Source organism: Anser cygnoides, chromosome 2, assembly GCF_040182565.1.
Source record: "Anser cygnoides isolate HZ-2024a breed goose chromosome 2, Taihu_goose_T2T_genome, whole genome shotgun sequence".
In the NCBI taxonomy this organism is placed as follows: Eukaryota; Metazoa; Chordata; class Aves; order Anseriformes; family Anatidae; genus Anser; species Anser cygnoides.
The window spans coordinates 27,421,536-27,441,504 of record NC_089874.1 but is presented as its reverse complement, the minus strand read 5'-3'; the positions used below and the strand labels follow the sequence as shown (position 1 = coordinate 27,441,504).

Sequence of the window (19,969 nt, the reverse complement as noted above, 5' to 3'; positions counted from 1 at the left end):
AAAAGACACCATTACACTGATAGGTCTTTCTAATCTGAGATCCCTGCTGCTTGGATCCGTGTCTCACACTGGAAATAACGCCATCACTATCACCAAAGGAAGTATGTTGCAAAATCCCCAGAGTGGCTTTTATTTAAAATGTTACTATCATAAAATTCCAGACTACGAAATGAAGACCTCAGATTCACATTCAAGCCTTACCCCTCCCTCCCCTTTTTAAAATATATAGATACGTAGTCACAAAACATAAAACATGCTGCAATGATACAAATATATTTTTTGATACGGAAATTACAGTACATTATAAACCATGAAAACAAATTGAGGCACTAGACTGTACATCAGCTCTGTTCTGCACTGGTTGTCAAGCTGATATAGACTCACTTTTGATGAACAAAAGAATCTTTTCTCTGTTTAGTGAATGTAACTTTACAGGTCATATCAAACGATGTGCTTTGTTGTGAGACATCACCAAGGTTGCTGGTCTCGAAGGAGCTGTCCTTCCAGAACCGCAACGCACCTACACAACATATATCGCTGCCACAATATGAAAAATAATCATTTTATTGAATGTCTAACTCAAAACAACAAAAAAAATCCCATCGATTATTGTTAAATAAATAATTATTCCATACAGTGGTTAGTTTATATTACACTGCATTGGCCATTGGAACAAATGAAGTTTAATAAATAATGCACGGGAATGTCTCATTTACGCCTCCGCTCGTAATTCTGTGCTATGCTCCGTTCAGAGGATCCTGCAAAAAAAAAACCAAAATGGCATGAAGCACATCGTGCAGCCCCACATAGACCCCAGCAGGCACAAGGAAACCTCTGTGACCTCAGCCACCAGAGCATGGGGTGGCTGCAGCTCCCAGGGGGACGCGTCCTACCCTGTCCCCAAAGTCCCCAACAGCCCATGGGTGGGTGCACTGGGAAAGCACTGCTTGGAGGCTGCTGCCCCTGCTCACCTTCCAGGCAGAGATGTGGGGTCCTGGCACAGCCCCGAGCTCCTTGGGCTGCTCTTGCCCCTTAGGCTGCAGGATGCTTCCAGATGCCCAAGGTCTGAGCAGTGCTTTCTGACTGTGGAGCTGCCTGAAGTACCATTATCTCAGAGCCCCTTTACCTCCCAGTATTGCATTTAACAGGCGGGACCAGAGCACTTGGTCAATCTGTGAGCAGAGGCTTTCAGCACTGACATTCCCACCTTCTGTCCCGCACTGTCAGCTCTCTGCTGGGTTTAAAACTTCCCTGTCTCCAGCCCATACACACAGTGACATCTTCTATTAAACTCTGCAGCGGGAGCTAAGCAAAACCCAGACTACCCTGCACGCCGACTGCCACCTAAAATAGTCTTCAGTAAAAAATTTGGTGCTTAGCAGCTTTCCTTCTTGCTCTTATAACACAAGAGGAGGCTCTGCAGAGCCTGACCTCTGCAGGACATGGCTAGTCTCTGGAGTCACCTTTGCCTCAAACCCAAGGGATCCTGGCTTTGGCAGAGTGTGCATGCAAGCAAATGCACGTCTCTCCTGGGGGCATTCTGCACTGCGTGCTGCGGGGAGCTGGCATTTGGATCAGCGACAGATTTAAATTCAGAAGGCTTCAATTTTTATCAGGCTAATGAAAAAAAATGAATTGAGCTTCCTTTCTCAATATGGATTATTACAGCATCTTTACTGTACTCAGGACTTTCCACCTGGGGTGGCAGCCTGGGCAGCAGCCAGCTTCACCAGATCAGGGACAAGGACACTGGCATTACGGTGCCCTGCTGTCACACCAGCCTTTGCTGGGGCAGTACGAACACCTGCACATTGCCAGGAGGCACAGGGCTTCTGCACAAGAAGAAAACCACGGCGTGGTGCCACGAAAAGGTCTAAATCCTGCCCAGTTAAACATCACCCAGTGGGGAGGGTTAGCTAGAAGTGACAGCTAACCTAGCACCTATTCCTGATCAGCCCTTGGGACCTTCCTCCTCCTCGAGAGGATGAGAAGAAATTTCCTACCATTTTCCTCTCAGGGAATCAGGGAGGAAAGCAGTGAATTGTATTTTTTACCTGTCAGGCAGTATTACATACTCCAACAGGGTAAAAATTCATTATTCCCCTTTGTTACCGATAAATACCACACAACAGTATCCTAACTATACCAGCAATTTTGAAATTAGACCAATCAAATCTTTGCCTTTTTTAAAATATTTGCCATATATTACATCCTCGTATTCATGTAAATGTAATCCCAATGGAAATAAAACCCGGTCTGTTACTTCCAGGCTATTTACTTTTATGATAGCAGATATATTTACAGGTATTATGCATTTAATAGCTATTGCCACCACAGATAAAATTGTATGAAATTATTCATGATACATAGCAATTTGCAAAATGATGCAGAGAGCAATATTACTAGTTTGAACAGGGTTTAATTGAAAATAAAAGTTACTGACAACCATAATTGCAGAATATAGATCACAGCATGTATCCAAGTAATATAAAGGTGTCAGCTAGTAATTTAACTTTTATCATCCATTTAACAAAAACAGCGAGAACTATTTCAGAGACATGAAATAGGCATTAGTTTTTTTTTTTTTTTTTTAAATTCCTGTTCTAGGGAATTAACTGACACTTTAGAGTTCACAGTGAGGGATTTCCTCACTGCAACCCTATAGCAGAGGCTCCTGGCAGCCTGGAATTACCCTCAGGGATCGTGCAAGAGGGAGGAGGACTCTGCCCTATATAGATGCCATGGGAGAACAATAGAAATTCATTGTATCTATTCAAAGCTTAAAATGCTTTTTGCTATTTTTAGGTAAAGCTGGAAGAGGCTGGGAATGTTTAGCAGCTTGACCTGCAGACTGAGGTGGTGTTAATGGCTGGTCTCTGCTCTTTCACCTCCTGCTCCAAGTTTATCAGGAATAATGATCTGCAGAAATGAGAGTATCCCTTCATCTGTGGAGATCAGTATTTCAATTACAAGTTTAAATGAGGTTTACATTTTCATCCTCTGGATTTTTTCCTGATGCATCAATAACATTTCTTCTTTTTCTGCCATAGCACCTTGGGGACCAGACGCACACACTGCCAGCCAGGACAGGGGGAGCGAGGCAAGTGCCCTCGGGACCTTCACCTGACCTCACGTGCACCGTGGCAGTGCCTGACCACCCCAAGTGTTGGAGTAAAGGGCACTCTGACATATTTTGGTTCAGAAAGAAAACCCCGGACCCTTCTCAGAGAACTCCGTGTCTCTGCTAAAGACTGCTTCTGCCATCCAGTGGGAGGGAACAAAGAGGCAACAGAGTTAAGCAGCTGTATAGCAGAGTACCAGATTTAGTCATATACGTACCAGAATTTAAAGATCTTTTGCCCATGAGTCCAACAAAGGAGTCTGTTTTATGCCCTGAAAAATACATATTTGGGGCTGTTTTAATACATTTTAAATAGGCAGGATTTTAAGAAAATGTGCTCTCCCAAGGAAGACACTGGCTCCTAAACTGTTCATCTCACACGCTAATTTTTCACAACACTCTCAGAACATGTAGAATGAATATCAATCATTGACTTAGATGGATTTTTTTTTTTTTTAAGTACCACAGGAAAAAAAATGGCCAATAGCTAATTCTTATTCCTCCCCCAGTACAATTCTGATTAATTTGGACAGATGCATAAGAAAGCGGTATCTCAGCATAGCCTGCAACTCTGTGATGCATCTATTCTACCTACTGGTGGTTTTTTTCCTGTAATGTGGAGGAAAATCTTCCCCACAGACAAGGCAGAGCCCTCACTGGAGATGAAGCCAATGGGGCTCAATGTCTGGACATGTCTGAGCTAGACAGTCTGGCTCTATTTCTGGAATATTTATGAGTTCTGATATTACCTTCCTGTCTCATTAGTACTCCTCGAGGCACTGGATGTGTAGAGGATAAATTAGTCCAACTTCTGGCCTAGAGCATGTATCGGATATAGTGATAGCTAAAGTTTCAGGTAAGGACCGAGAAGGAGCCATTCTTCTTTCTCTAAGCTGACTTCTGAGGCAAACTTAGAAATCTCTCTTTGGAAAGAATTTTGCTTGGCTAATTTATCTACAAGCCAAGACGAATGATCTTCAGACATCATAGGTATTAATGTGAGCCAAAGCAGTTTCAGAAGGCTATAATTTTTTACTTCAGTCAGCAGGCTGTCTGGCATGAGCTCTGTATCGGACTCTTTAATTAGTCTTCCAATAAATAATCCCTGTGATAAAAGCTAACTAACAGAGCACCGAGACAGTTATTGACCTCTGTGGACAGAGGAGGTCTCCCAAAATAGAAAAAGATATTTTCCACTTGTTAAGTCTTCCAGACCCTGTCTAAGCATCTTCACATATATTCAGAGAGTATGATTGTCACCGTGCACAACCGGGTAGCACTGCACTGCTGACACCATCTCCTGCTTGATGATGTACAGAAACAAAGCAAGGCACACTTATTAATGGTGCAAGATGTGTTTGTAGGGCAGAACATGGTCGGCCAAGCTGTGCTGTGAGCTGGGGCTGATTCACGCCCGGACAGCGCGGGCAGCACCCACCTGGCATCTCACATCCAGTCCTCTGGGCTCGTCCCTGGAATCATTCACAGGGACTCGGGAGTTTGCTATTGTAATCTTCCAGATTTTGCTGTCTTAATTGTTCCTCTCCAAGTCTGGCAGTAAGCCTGCCTTGCCTATGAGAAAGGCTACAGAAAGCCCCCAGAGAAATAAAAGAGAACTGCAGCATCCACACATTAATGTGGCTTGAAATCTCTAAGCTCGTGGCAGCTTAGACTAGGTAAGGTTTGAGGCTTGACTGTGGGGTATTCTGCCTTTAGCAGAACAGTTCTCCACCTCTGGGCTGCCATTCCTCAGCTAAACTCAGTTACTTTCTTCCTAATTCCCTGACATACACTATTCTCTACCTGAATATCTTCTCATAACTACTTAAAATATTTGCATTTTAACTTACTTTTGTGAGAGATCTGGCCGTATCCTGGTTGGAGGAGGAGAGGAAAGAGGAAAGAAAAAAAGGATAAAGTTATAAAAGGGATAGCTATACACATACGATGCTACTGCAACACTTTGAAGCATCAAAACCAGAAACCACCCTACAGGGAAAATTAAGGTGATGTTTACAACCACGTTTCCCTTTGAATCGGATACAAAACCTTGTTTCAGATAAGCCACCACAAGTTAGATCTGCTGGCCCCAAGCGGTGTTGACCAGTTCCCACTTCATGCAGGGGACACGGAACGGACCATACACACGCCCAGCCCCGCGTGGCACCGGGGCCACGCCACAAGGGACTGAGACTCACCGCACATGCTGGGCGTAGGGCGTTTGTCTTATATGACGCTTGAAAACATGCAAGCAACTGAAATGAAATATTTGGAGGGAGATGTAAGGGGTTAGGGAGGCACGGTGCAAGGCGTGCCGCGATGCCCCCACCCCACTCACCGGCATCCCGCTTGCCCATGAGGCCAAAGAACTGCTGGGGCCGGGGTCTCCGCGCCATCCTCTGCAAGAAGTGCTCCAGGGGCAGCGGCAGCTCCTCCTGCGGGGCGACAGCGGGCAGCCATCAGTGGGGACCCCAGACCCACAGCCCCCAAGGGGTGGCACTGGCACTGAGCCCCCCAGTGTGCACACACACACACACACACCCTACACACACATGTAGACCCAGCTCGGTCCCCCCGGGGTGGCCGTACATCCCAGCGGGGCTCACCTTCGCCTGCTCGCCGTCGGCCCAGTCTGCCCAGTAGCTGAGGTCGTCGGGGGCTCCCATCTCATCGGCCAGCGCCCGCGCCGAGGCCAGGAGGAGCACGGCGAAAGCCAGCGGGAGTCTCATCGCCGCCTCGACGTCCTGGGGGGGCAGAGGGTAAGGCCCCGGAGCACCCGGAGACACCTCGCACATACAGCCCTGAAACCCCACACACCCCACACGTACAGCCCTGAAACCCCACACACCCCTCGCACGTACAGCCCTGAAACCCCACAGAGCCCCCGACGGCTGCCTGCCCCTCGGGGGGCACAGGTCCGAGGCAGGCACAGAGCCGTGTGTGCGGGCACCCCGCACGTCGGGCCGGACACACACACACACACCTACCGGCAGGCTCCCCAAAAAAACCCACACAGCATCCACACGCGCGAGAGCAGACGTGCATGGGGGGGGGCACCCACGCCCCCTTGGCACCCCGGGGTGCGGCCGGACAGACGGCGGGGGACACACGGACACACGCAGCCGCCCCCCGCAGGCAGAGGGGACGCGCACGGACCGCACACACGCGTGAAGGCACGCGCCCCCAGCACACACCGCACGCACACAGCCTCCCAGCACAGCCCCGCAGCCCCACGCGTCCAGGCGCACACGGACGGACGGACAGACGGACGCACAGACGGACGGACAGACGGACGGGCTCCCGAGGCTCACGCACCGGTGGCAGCGGCAGGGCGGGCGCTCCGTGCGCATTGGCCGTCGGCGGGCGCCGCTCCCCGCTTTATAGACCCGGGGACGGGGAGGGCCGAGGCAGCCTCATTTGCCTAAATGCAATTACCCCCGCTTTTATCGTCCCAGCCCCGTGACAGCCCCCGCCCCGGCGAGCAGCCCCCGCCCCCAGCTCCCGGAGGGGCCGCTCCGGCTCCCCTCGTCTTCCCCCCAAAAGCCCGCTGCCGCTGCGGGGACCCGGGCTATAGGGTGCGGCTATAGGGTGCGGGTAAGGCCAGCAGCAGGCATGGGGATGCGGGGACCCCCCCCGAGCTCCGCCAGGTCTGGGGACCCCCGTGCCACCCCCTGAGGCATCCTTGAGCACGGGTCTGAGGAAGCAAAGGGGGAGCCGAGCCCCCCCGGCACAAAGTCCCTACCTTTGCCCATCCCATAGAGCAGCTTTGCGTTTCCCCAGGGGCTCGGACAGCTCCTCCCGCTCCCCCCCGTTGCACGGCTGTTCCCATTTCCCTCAGGCCAGGCGTCCCAGGCAGCCCCGGTGGACCCCCAGCACCCGGGCTGTGCCGCAGCCTCCGTAAGGCACTTTTGTGCAGAGCTTGGCAGGGGCTAGCGGTGTTTGTTGTGAGAAAGGCAAGATTGCTGGAGTCAGCTGCCTTGTACCATCCCTCGGCTTGTTCCAGGACGCTGGGACACCTAGGTGCCTTGCTGTCAGCCGTAACCCTCCTCTCCGAGGACAGGGTGTTGGGATACAGCTGTGGATGCAGCCGGTCCCCGTGGGCACCCAGCACCTTGGTTGCTAAAGGCACGGCTAATTCCAGGCCTCCCTGGCAAGCAGAAATGCTCCCCAGCCCCCGAAGTATCCCCCAAAGCACAGCCAGCAGCTAAGCCTCTTCCCAGCTCCCTACAGGGCTCAGCAGGTAAAGGTGGAAGGATGCGGACCGGGGATCCAAGGGTCCCTCCGTGGCCAACAGGGGCTGCTGGAGGGGGTGGATGAGGAAGAGGGTGGTCTGGGGGATCCCGCCTGGGGACGGCACGGAGCCAGGCACCTGCTGGAGTGCCACCGCTGACACTTCTACTGTGGGTGCTGTGGATGCTCCTCGTCCTGCCTACGAGCGAGCTGGCAAAAATGGCACCGTTAGCAGCTCTGGGGAGCCCGAGCCATCAGATATTCGTGCTGCAGCTTTGCAGAGTTCCCTTTGATAGGCAAACTTTGAAGAGCCCCTAAGGAAAACTGTTTTCTTGTCTTCTTTCATCGCATTTTTTCTGCTCACTGTAACGACAACCAACCGAGAGGTCAGGGATATGGCTCCAGGCAGAGCAATCCTAGGAGTGTCGATGAAGCTCATGTTTTACAGAAACACTGAGAGCTTCCTCTGAAGTCAGTTCTGTCACTGAGGAGTCTAAGCTGTGATAAGTATGGTAGGTTTGAATTGAAAAGTCTTCTCTCTTCTGTAATTCAGAGCCGTATCAAAATGGATGTAATCATAGCCTGACCTGTGGAATTACAGGGGTTTTCTTTCTTAAGAGAGTGCAAGAGATGGAAAATGTAAAGGCATGTATTTTGGTCCTCTCCATTCCTTAGAAACTTCAATGAATTCAAGCACATTATCTCAGACTTAGCTAACAGTTTGGGTGGGAGTGAAAAAAAGACTAATAGGTCAAGCTTACTTTTTTCTTTCTCTGTTTCTGAAAAAAATTGATGGCTTAATCTTTCTTCGACCTGCAATACCCAGACATTACACTTATGGACTTGTCAGGAAGTGAGCGGATTTCATGGCTAATTAGCAAAACTGATTCCCAGGGAGGATTTCTGAGTTGATTTTTCATGTGAAGGCGAGGTAGAAGGCTCAAATAAGGGAGGAAGAGCCACATCTCGACCTGGAAGCAGTTACAGATCCTGCCCGTGTGCTGCCTGGTCCCTGCCCTCTGGCTGCATCAGGGCAGAGCAAAATGTCCTCACTTTTGCCAAAACTTTCCTCTGCCTCAGGCACAAAAGCAAAAGTCTTTGCATAGTATTAGTGAGCTACATTGTGAATTATTGTGTGAGAGTGTGTAGGTACAAGGTGCCTGCGTTGAATGTCCGCCCTGTACATGCCCAGTGCATAGATCCCACCCTCCTGGTAGGCTTAGACTGTGTGAATTGTATCAGCTAGCACAAAGACTTTTGTTCATGAATCAGGAGATCATTAGACCCACGGTAAACCAAACAGTGGTCAACATTTCCCATGGAAGTGGCAGAAAAATGCGCTATTGGAGTTATTATCCAGACATCTCCCTAATCGAGCTTGGGAACCAGATTAGAGGCGCTTGTTGTGGCTTCAATCTCGACACTAATGGAAAACTATTTGGGAAGCAATTGCCTATGAAACACACCTCAGAGAACTGCTTTTCAGATGGGTTTAATATGATACATCCTGTGTGATGATCCTTGTGAAATGTTTATTTGAATTTTATGATGATGCTTTGGTTTCCAGTAAAAAGTCCAACAGTTTAATGATAAAAGACGATCGCTGCTACACTATTATCGAGTGATTCTTGTTCCATCAACAAACAGCTAATGTGCTCTGTGAAAACAGCAAATTAAATGTAGGCGTGTAAGATCTGGGGCAGAATGCAAATCTGAATTGTTTGAGTATATAACATTTCAGAGACATTAAATGAATGCACCTGACATTGTTCTTCAGTGGTTTTATGCCATATAATCATATGCTAGGTACTTAAACCTAGAGCCTAAGTCTCATATATACTGAGATCCCCTTTCATCCCTTTACCAGGTATCTGAAAATAACAGAGATTCAGCCCTAGAACAGATATTTTATATAACTTCAAAAAAATAGGGATGAGATGCAGTCTACCTAAGCATAGTGAATAGCCCAGATTTCAACTCTGATTTCTGTTGCGACAAGAATTCTGGAAACGTTCTTATCCAGAGCTATAACTTTATAAATATTGGAAAGAGACCGTGACTGATGACCTCTTAAATTTTTCATAGGTATGTGTCTCCAGGGGAAATAGAATGATTTTGATCACAGATGAGGTGTCTTTGTAAAACAGTGATGGATTTTGACACTGTAAGATTATTTATTGGGAAGGCATCCAAGTGGCATTGGAAAAATCAGCAGAGCACACAACAACAGCCTCATTTTATAATTAAATGTGGCTGGGTTAGTGAATTACTTTCACCTGTATTTTAAATTTTACATTACAAATTTGTTGGCTTTAATTTTTTTCATTTAATGAAGGTTTACATTTCCAGAGCATATGCCTGTACATATTAATGCATGAAGCATATGTGATAATTATGCATCTCTCTCTCTCTCTCCATCCATGAAGCGCACGAGAGACCTTGTTCTTCTGCTTGTGAAATCAGACATTATCGGGTCAATCATATTGTGCTCACAGGCAGGCAAGAAGTGGAGCACTGAGATCTCTGTGCCACAGGAATGCCATTTCCTGGGCAGGTACAGGAGGAAGAAAAGATGATCTCGCACTTAATTGTCTGTTAAGAGTTGGAAATGCTTTTGTTCTAATTTTGAAAAGAACAGGTAATGGTGTTCCCCACTCTTCTGATCCCTGTGACCTTTCACACAGCCATCACTGTTCCCTGTCCTGCCAAGCCATTGGTATCATTTGCACAGAGTTACCTAGAGTGAACTTCCTACACCACGATCCAAGGCCCATTTTTGTCCACACTAAGTTAGGCATACAGCTGAAATGAAAATAAATGGTGGGGTATTAAGATGCTGACTGTAAACACACAATGTAGATACTGCAGTCAAGGCTGTCCTCCCAGTCTGGTAGCTCTATAGACGATCAACTGAGCAAGGAATAAATGAAGTCCTGCTGAGATCCTTATGGGAGATGGAGTGCGTGTCCTTGGAGGAGAAAAAACATTTATCCTCAGCTATTTGGAGGTCTCAGAGGGAGAGAAGCAAAGCCCTGCAAAACCACCTCTACATCTGCAGGAGGTGTGGGGAGCTGGTGGGCAGGAGCAGGGGGGTGGCCGTCTGACTGCCCAGGGGTGCCTGGCTGCGGGGGCTCAGCCTCTGCCAAAGCCTCTGGGGTGTTTCTATGCCTGCTTTCATTCTGCCTGAACAAAAGCAAGAAGATCAGGACATGCAGCTACTTGGAGATGGCTTACCATAATTCTCCAAATATTTTGATTAGAGGCATGGAAGATGCAGTATTTGCTAGGATTTGTTCATAAAGCCAACCTTGAACACCATTCTGACAACACATGTTAATAGCAAATGCAGAATGGTATTGACCTCGCAGAGACAGTGCCTGCCTCTGTAAACCACAAATGTAGTTTTTTTCCATATTTGCCATAACCAACGTAATGTTCAGGGACAACCATGAAATGTGGCACAAAGTATTCCTGGAAGCTCAAGCAGACTGTGAGCGTCTCTGGTCTGAGCTCAGCCAGAAAATCTGCAACGCGACCTCTCCTCGCAATGCAGAGGGCTCGGAGCAGCCGAGGAGCAGGCTCTTCAGATTAACCAAGTTCATCACTCTAGGCAGAAAACTGCTGACATTGCTTTGTTCTGATGCAAACAGAGACCCTGTTTGTCTCCCGAACACTTATTAGATTACAAATATATTTATAAATAAGTTGATTTGATTCAAAGTGAACCTTCTGAGTCTGGAGCTCTCACTCTAAGGCTTTTTGCTTTGGTTGTCCAAGCCTATTTGAAAACTACCTCACAGTGACTTGTGAGGATAAAGGGAAGGTTTAAGCTTACTTCATCAATGGATGAAAGCAAAAAGTTGATTTTTAATCAAGTCCTAGCACACCTTCAGTAAAGCTTTTCTGCAGGAAGGACAATCTTTTCTCAGGGAGCCCTCAAAAAATAGCTTCGGTCTTAGGAAATTTTGCAGATGGATCATCAAAGCCAGTCCCTCTGGCCTGTATTCAACAGTGAATATCTATCTGATCCTGCCACCGAAAACTGCCATCATCACGCTGAGTACCTGGCTTATTTGTCATTAGGTCCTTCTGCCAGTCCCTGCAGCCTCCAGGTGTTCGTTGCGACAGCAGAAAGGGATGAACGCTGCTCATCCATGCTACAATCTGCAAGTCACTGAAACGGCCTCTTCACTGGGGATCAAGCACTTGTGAATCCTCCTCTTTTTTACTCCGTTTTAGAAACAAGATAATTTATATGTCTATATCTTCATTCAATATTACTCTTTTTTTTCTCAGTAGTGTAGCACATTTGAAAAAGATTCAGAAATCAGCAGGATAAAAGGCTGTAGTTTCAGTTAAAATTTAAATTAATTCTAATCTTCCTACAACTGCCTAGTTTTGGTAGTTGTTACTACAACCTACCATTTTTGTCATGTTAAACAGCTTTCACAAATTCATAATAGCAAAATCTTCTTCCTTATTGGCATTTGTTGCATCTCTCTCTCTCTCTTTCCTTCCTCATATACCTTCGACAGAAGTTCACCACCTCTCCAGAAGTCTTTGAAGTCGTCCATCATTTTGTTGACTTTTCTGCTTTTTGTTTACTCTACATTTTTTATGAGATTTCCTTCTAAATCCTTAATTCATATAAGAAGGCCTGTGCAACAACTTGTTGGCAAGTTGTTGCAGTGCAAGTTGGCGCTCCAGGAGCAAATGTCTGTGAACTTAGTCTTAGATATAGCATTGTGCATGGTGAGATAAAAGTGAAGTAAAGAAAAAGAAATTGCCTGAGGAGGAAATATGTGGGAGATCTAAGAAGTTCAGATGCTCAAATAAAGCAGAAGAAAAGTAGAGAAAGGAAGAAGATAGCAAGGACAGTCTTTCATGCTGCTTTGATAATCACTTGAAGTAAAATATCTTTCTGTGGCTTGGCTGTCTTCTCTTCCAGTTTTGAACCGTATAATACATTCATTTTTTTAAACCCTCAAGTTCTAAACTCATGTCAGTGACAAGTTCATTTTTAAGTAGGTCACTTCCTGCCAAATCATTCAGCTAGAAAGATTTTAAAACTTGTGAAATGGATTTATGGGCATCATTTATTACACAGAAGCTTTACAAAAGTAGCTGCCTGACCAGAGCAAGGCTATTTGTGCAAGAATTCAAAAGTGTGGCCTAAGCAGGTAGGTGACTGAGATGCTGGCGGATGCTATGGAAACCTGAGATTTTTTCATGGGGTTTCACATGAAGGTATTTGGCTATGGTATTTGGTATTTGGGGTTTGGCTTCATTGTCTTGCTGTGCTCCTTTCCCACTCATTCCATACTGACTTCTGAGTGATTTTAAAGCCTTGCCACATCTGACGTGGGTACTTTAACAAGCTGGGGGCCCAGCCTCCATTGGCAGACAGAGGAGGAGGGGGGACTGCCTCACAGTAAGTCCTGGGGGACACCTCCATGCTCAGGGAAATCAAAGAAGCCTTCTCTCCCACCACCCCCGCTGCTTGACGCCACGTCCCTGATATTGCGAGATCTCTGTTTAGGTTATTTGCATCTATTTCTTCTAGAATTCCTTTTGATGTGTGAGATGAAAGGCCTGAGAGCATTTGCAAAGGGCTGGAGGGTCGGGCAGCCTTGGCTGGGGCTGAGGAGGAGGGTCGTCCTGTCGTGTGTCTGGGCAGGCGAGAGGCAGCAACGTGCCCAGGGCCGGGCTCCTGCTGCCACCAGGGGCTGGTCTTTCAGAGCACTGCGGGCACTGTGGGATGGGAGGGAAGAAGGAAGCTGAACCCCACCCCAGGAAAGGTCCCAGGAGGTGTGAGGTCCCCTCACTCTCAGGGCTGTTTCTCCTTGGAGGAGATGAACATCTTGGACCTGCTGAAGAGCTGGCTTCTCCTCCAAGGTGGCATCTGTTGTCAAGGGCTGCAAAAGTTGATGTACTTGCTAGAGGTGGACTGTCTGGAAAAGATAAAACGTGGTCTGCATGGCTGAAAGCTCTAAGTACTCAGCATAGGAACTGTCACAGGACCAACCTCCCCCATTCGTACACAAGGCACCACCTGGGCCTGTTCTGCCCTTGCTGTCACGGTGCTGGAGGCACAGCTGCAAGATGCTGTCCCTCCAAGCCCAAGTCTGGGGTGCAGCAGCCAAACCCAAGGCGTGAGGCTCAAGCCAGGGGAATCACATGTCATCCTGGAGGTTGGAAATCATCACTGAAGAGTCCCTTCTGACCTAAAACTGGTATGATGCTGTTGTCCTGAAGGTCAGAGCTCTCCAAGAGCCCTTTCCCTCACCCTTCATTTCCATATACTCACATCATGCTTGCTAGAGTGATTTTGCTCCCAGATTACTCCTCTGGAGACTAATGAACAAGGGTAAATGCAGTGTTGATCTGGAAGCACCTGCGTTTTTGGGAGAGCCTTCAGTTCCAATGGGCTTGTGTTCATCTGAAATGAGCTCACTGCACCAGCCTGGGAGTCTCACCAATCCACACCTCAGCCAGTTGTCTTTGGTGTGCTTGAGGTAAAAAATAAGGAATAATAACTCAGAAGGTGACACAATCAAGTATCCTATGTATACATAAGGGAAAAACCATTATTGGGTCATCACTTGGCTAGAAGCTGAAGCGTTCATCCCGTTCACGTTTCATAGAGCAGAGGAATAGAATTGCCAGGTCCGAGCCCTGCCTCACTCACAAAGTGTGCACACAAGTGAGCAGGCAGCTCCCTTTCTGCTGAATTCCTTCCCTTTTTGCTCGGTTGCAGCAACGAGAGGTGGCTTTCATTTCGATTCATAGCATTATCCAGTTAAGGCAAAATTATTGTGTTTTAGCTAGTAAGAAGATGCATCAGGACTTATATCAGAATGATAATTAAGGGCTGGCCATTAAGGTCTGCGCTCTGCCTCAGTGCCAGTGCCCTCACAGATGCACTGTAGTGCGTGCATACAAATATTTTCTGGTAGTTCATATTGATCATCAATATACTCTGACTGGTTTCCCAGAAAGCTGATTTTCCCAGGACATCCAGAATAATGAATTCAGACAGAAATGATGAGCGAGTCTGCAGCTGTGCTAACTCCCTGTCAACTTGCAAGTCTGCCTGGCTCTCCTCTCCCACAGCCACGCGTGTAACCATGAGCACGGGCTGTGTGTGTAAGCACAAGCACGGACTGTGCATGCCACAAGCACCGCTGCTCGTCTGCAACCCAGGACACGAGGAAGGAATGGCTCTTTAGCAAAATGCAGCTCAGGTGACATGGTGTTTACTTCCAAATGACAGAACCGTATCACATGCATCGCATGTATTCCAAATTACAGGAGAGAGGTCTTCTGATGCTTTCATACAAAATTACTAAAATTTTTAGTTTTTTATTTAAAAAGAGAATTTAAGTACATTAAAAACTAAGGACTGGACTTTTTAAGTATTAGCTGCTTGCTTGAACACCCCTAGGAACAAAATTCAGGGTCCTACTTTTCCTGCCTAGGCAAGGAAGAATTAGATGCTTGATAATGGAATTCAAACGTAATCACAAACAGAGAGAGACCACCTAGGGTTAGTCAGAAGAAAGTGTGGAGGTCTGTTATCCTCCCCATCTTCAAGTTAGACATCTCATCAGCTGTTTGCTCTTCCCTGAAAGTAAAGATATACAATCTCTCTGCCACAGGGCTGATGGAAGTTGCTGCAGCCCTTTAAAATGACTGGAAATATACTACTCATTTTATCTAATCTGAGATGTAGTTTACATGTGGATCTGCCGTAATTTATGTGCATTCACTGGACAATGCCTTAAAGACAGCTGATTATGATTATTTTTTTAAGTTTAGAAAAGAAGAATGAAGGCAGCAATCTTCAGGTAAAGCTCTGGTCAGTGAAATTAGATGAAAAGAGTCCAGCGGAGAGCCACAAAGATGATACGGGGCCTGAAGCATCTTCCCCATGAGGAAAGGCTGCAAGACCTGGGTCTGTTCAGCCCGGAGAAGAGAAGACTGAGAGGGGATCTCATCAATGTGTATAAATACCTGAGGTGTGGGAGACAGAGGGATTTGGCCAACCTCTTCTCGGTGGTTTGTGGGGATAGGACAAGGGGCAATGGCCACAAGATAGAGCACAGGAAGTTCGGCACCAACATGTGAAAGAACTTCTTCACAGTGAGGGTGACGGAGCACTGGAACAGGCTGCCCAGGGAGGTTGTGGAGTTTCCCTCTCTGGAGATATTCAAGGCACGTCTGGACGCCTACCTGGGCAGCCTGCTCTAAGGAGCCTGCTTTGGCAGGGGGGTTGGATCCAATGATCTTTCGAGGTCCCTTCCAACCCCTTCAATTCTGTGATTCTCTGATTCTGTGATTCTGTGAAAAGGTGATCTTGTTCTTTCCAGGGCTGGTAAGCTTCGCAGATGTATCCATACCTCTACTGGAGTTTTTCTAATCCATAGCTTAAGTGGCTTTCCTTTTACATTGGTGCTGGGTCCAGATTTACTTTATAAGCAATATAAATACCTAAGTGAAGGTTAAGACTTTTCCATGTGGACCATTTTGGAATGATATCACAGAGATCTGTACTCTCCAAGCCTCTTTCAATATCTAAGTAGCTATCTTCCGAGCATGGCTAGGATTCAAATTACACCTCCAGAAGAAGACATTTAGGCATTTTGGGAAAGTTAACTATGGATATTTGAATATGTAGGAGTTTAAATGCTTCCTCAAATAGCTGACAGACTTAGATTCCCCCATCAGGGCAGTAGAGATCTGCTTTGTGCTAAATGCTGGATAAACATATATATATATAAAACTGAAATCAAAGAGAGAGGGACAGTTCTCTATCTGTAGCTGAATATTGTAAAATTAATAACAATCAACATGTTGTGCTTTTATAGTCATAGTTTCTTGCAGTGCCTACTCCAAACACAAAATGTATATAGCTATGTTCTATATTTCAGTTAAATTCTTCATTAATAATGATATATGATTACTCTAGACTAAAGATGTCTACTGTAAGAAAGTATCTTGAATAAACATGCTGCAGATGAAAGCTGGTGTCATGGACAGTTCTCTCCCCATCTTGGAATGAAAATAATTTGTGCTTATGAAATATTCACATCCTTCCACATTAATATGCAGACATATAATTCAGAAAAATGCTAGTTTGAGTAGCAAGTTTTGTGCAGCAAATGAAGAAAAACATGTTAAATGCATTTGGACACATCAAAGATAAAAATATTACTCATAGATCTGAGGTTTATTACCTCAGGATACATCATGTATTCTGTTTTTCATATGTTCTCAAGTGTTCCATTAAACATTAGTAGTTTCCTCTACTTTTTATACTTTTTCCTTGATATTTTGCTTGAGAAAGACAGAACATGACAGCATTTGCTTTCTGAGTCAAACTGTGTACTGTATTTTTTTCACAAACTTTTGAAAGCAAAGGTTTGTCTCTGGCAGACTGTGATTTGATTGCAATTCTTTTATTAATGTACAGCCAAGCCCTACACAGATAGTCAAATGTATGTCATAGAAAGCAAACATCAGGTGAGCAAAGTCATTTTCTCTTAAAAATGTCAATAAACTCATTAGTTAAGGGCCACACTAATTTTTCTATGGTTATCCATGTTACTTCTACATTTTTTGTTTCCTGATCTCCTGTATACCTTTTTACTATTATTATTATTTTATTTTTTACAGAATAAGTTATTGTGTTTTGACTTTTCAGAGAAGTAAAGAGGTGATTAGGAGAGTATTCCTTGTCCAGAGCAAGCATATGTACCACTTAATCCCACTGATGTCAAATCATTCATAAAATTATCTGGTACCTTCTCTCAAATGAGATAAGTCTGTAATTTTTTGCTGCAGCTGCCCATGGAGAACAGAGATTGTGGCACTGTGATCAATTCTGAGTCTTTTGTGTTCCAAGGATCGTCACCAAATGGCATATTCCCTGTGTGCTCCCAAAACCCATAGAAAAAGAGATGACAACTGTGCCCGAGGAGCAGGAGGTTGCCAACAGTATAAAAGCATGAAGATCCTCATGAAGTAGCCACATGCAGCCCTGTATGCAGAAGACATCTTGTGCATGCTGGAAGAAGACTTTGAAAGTAGTTTTGGTGGCTTCTTCAGGAAGATAATGGTAAGGGGTTACCAAAGTGTTAAAAACCACCTGTGGATGAAACCACATCTTCAACTTGCCCTTAGGCACATGGCCAATCCTGAGGGCCAGAACTTGAGCTAATTGGTCTCATAATGGGAAAAGGGGTCCCACCCTTTGAGAATCTTCAGGGCATTGGAGAAAAGGAGGAAACAAGTAGAGCACGGCAGGTTACAGGCTAAAGGCAGAACTGCAGTTCACACTTGCATGTGGGAGGTAATACTTGCACGGAGAAAACAGTAGACTTTGGAACTTGGAGAAAAGTTTTGAGAAGTGCTTCAACTTTGATTGATTCTGTGATTGGAAACTCCAGTGTCCCAGTCAGCCTGTTGGGTGGATCTCTGCTGTAAGAGATGATTCCTTCCATGTGATGATATGCAACTCACTGCTTGAGAAACATCAGAGTGCAAGCTCTCAGTCTATCCATGGCTAAGAATTGCAGAGCACACTTGCTGTCCCCTGATCTAACTTTGAAGTTATCCTCATGTTGGACTGGATGACCTCCATGGGTACACCCCAAACTAAGTTCTTCTGTGGCAGAGGGAGGTACTTGGCAACGAGTGGCACACTCAGTGACACAGGCGGTCCTTGGTTTGGGAAACGTGGCTCTAACCCCCTCTTTACTTGCTACTCAGCCACAACCATTGTCCCTGTCAGCATGGTCACCATGGAGTGAAGAACGTGCTGTTTGCAGTCCAGGTGCTCTCCTGCCACCAGTGTCACAGCCTGGTCAAAGAGCCGGTCTAGTGCAAGACTGAGGCAAAATCGGTGCTGTGCTCTGAGGTGGTCTGCTGTTTGATTTTGGCTTAACACTCTACCAGACCAGCGCAGCCTCAGAGTTTTTAACACTTCCAGATTCAAGAAGCTCCTCTTAAATTATGTTATTTTTTGTGGGGGATAAACTGAAACTTGGGGTATGAGTGGTGGGCATGAAAAAAGCTCAAAAATTTGCAGACGGAGAGGTGGGGTGTAGTATTTTTGCACGTTGGGCTGAGGCCATGTAAATGTGCTGCTGGTGATCAGGGCTGCTGTGCTGTACTTTCTCAAGAGAGAGGGACTGTTGCTTGTCCAGGGCTGCTAGTACAACCAAGAGAGAAAAACAGTTATGGTGACTATTTTTTTTTGAGCTCATAAGGGGAAAACAGATGATTTGTGTAATTCATTACTGCCTAGCACATAGTAATTCCATTCAAGTTGTAGATGGTCTGAATATAATATAATATAGCAGTAGGGTAATATAAAAATAACAGATACATGATATTTTTCTTCCTTTCCAAAAAGGAGCTATTATATTTATAATTTCATAGAACAATAGTACTTTTCTGGTTTCTTCAAAATCCATTATAAAAATTTCCTGTTCTGTTCTCATCCTCTTCTTCTGAGTGGCCATATCTCATAACTGAGCTATTTTTGCACGGAGACACTCCATAGTCCTGTGGCAGGAGAGATGAGCTGCCTACTGCAGGAGCCCAAGGTCTGTGTCAATTCCTGACACACTCTGTGACATGCCACAGGACTGCCACCAATTACTCTCAACCAGCACCTATTTGCATCACTCCATGATTCCTATTCCACATCCTCATGATGATGGGACCTAAGTTCTGCTGTAAGATAGGGTTGGTATGTTGCTAAGTTATATACCTGAACTTGGGAATCTATCTGCATCCCAAGTCCAGTAATATAGGCATTGCCTAGGTAAAGGTATTTTACCATAATTAAATATTATACAAACACAATTACACAACATCAATACTATTGCAGGGGATAATTATGCTTTTTGCTGTCTTAGCTGGGCTAATTTCAGCATCTTTTGGTACAACAAAACAATAGATTTTTTTTCTTGAAGAATCAACCACATGTAGGACTTTATAGTGAAGAATTCTCTAGGCATCCTGTAGGGATCTTAATCAAGATCATGTTACCTATGGCATTCAAACACCAGAGGGTGACTGCATCTTCAGTTTTCGAAAGAGGAAGATCACAAATTCCCATTTTTACTGAACGCTCTGGTGCTGGACCAATTTACCATTAAGGTTGTAAAATAGGATTTTAAGGTTTCTGGAAGGAGAAGCAAGCTCTGAATTATATTTAAATCAGGAATATAGAGAACTTGATTCTAATAGTTCTGAAAACTTTATCCATCATATATTTCATTTAGTTTTGGTAGAAACTAGTGCTCGTCTCTACATTCACAATTTACATTATTGCATCAGAAACCCTGTTTTTAATCTAAGAATAATGTATCTTGTAAATTAACCTTACCTGGGGCAGTCTCACTAGAGATGTTTTTATATTTCTCTAAAGTGGTGACATGGGCCATCCTGGTGATCATTCATACCAGCAGAATCTGGTGGATATTCCCACTGGGAAGGTTTTATTTGAGTAGAGAGTAGGCAAAAGATGGGGAAAAAATAAATAATAAAAAAGGAACTATTGAAACCTTAAGTAGCTTGCCATGTTAGCTAAACTGCACATTGTTTTAT

At 45.5% G+C, this 19,969-nt stretch overlaps 1 protein-coding gene across 1 annotated transcript; it reads right to left on the bottom strand.

The window, feature by feature from the left end:
• Positions 1 to 252: 252 nt before the first annotated feature.
• Positions 253 to 6,585, bottom strand: TAC1 (tachykinin precursor 1). Its single transcript, XM_048075462.2, has 6 exons — positions 6,437 to 6,585; positions 5,728 to 5,865; positions 5,460 to 5,556; positions 4,972 to 4,995; positions 3,340 to 3,393; positions 253 to 758 (listed from the first exon to the last, which is right to left on the bottom strand). The coding sequence occupies exons 2-6, from the start codon at positions 5,848 to 5,850 to the stop codon at positions 709 to 711; spliced, it is 348 nt and encodes a 115-aa protein (XP_047931419.1). The 5' UTR covers positions 5,851 to 5,865; positions 6,437 to 6,585; the 3' UTR covers positions 253 to 708.
• Between the last annotated feature and the right edge of the window lie 13,384 nt (positions 6,586 to 19,969).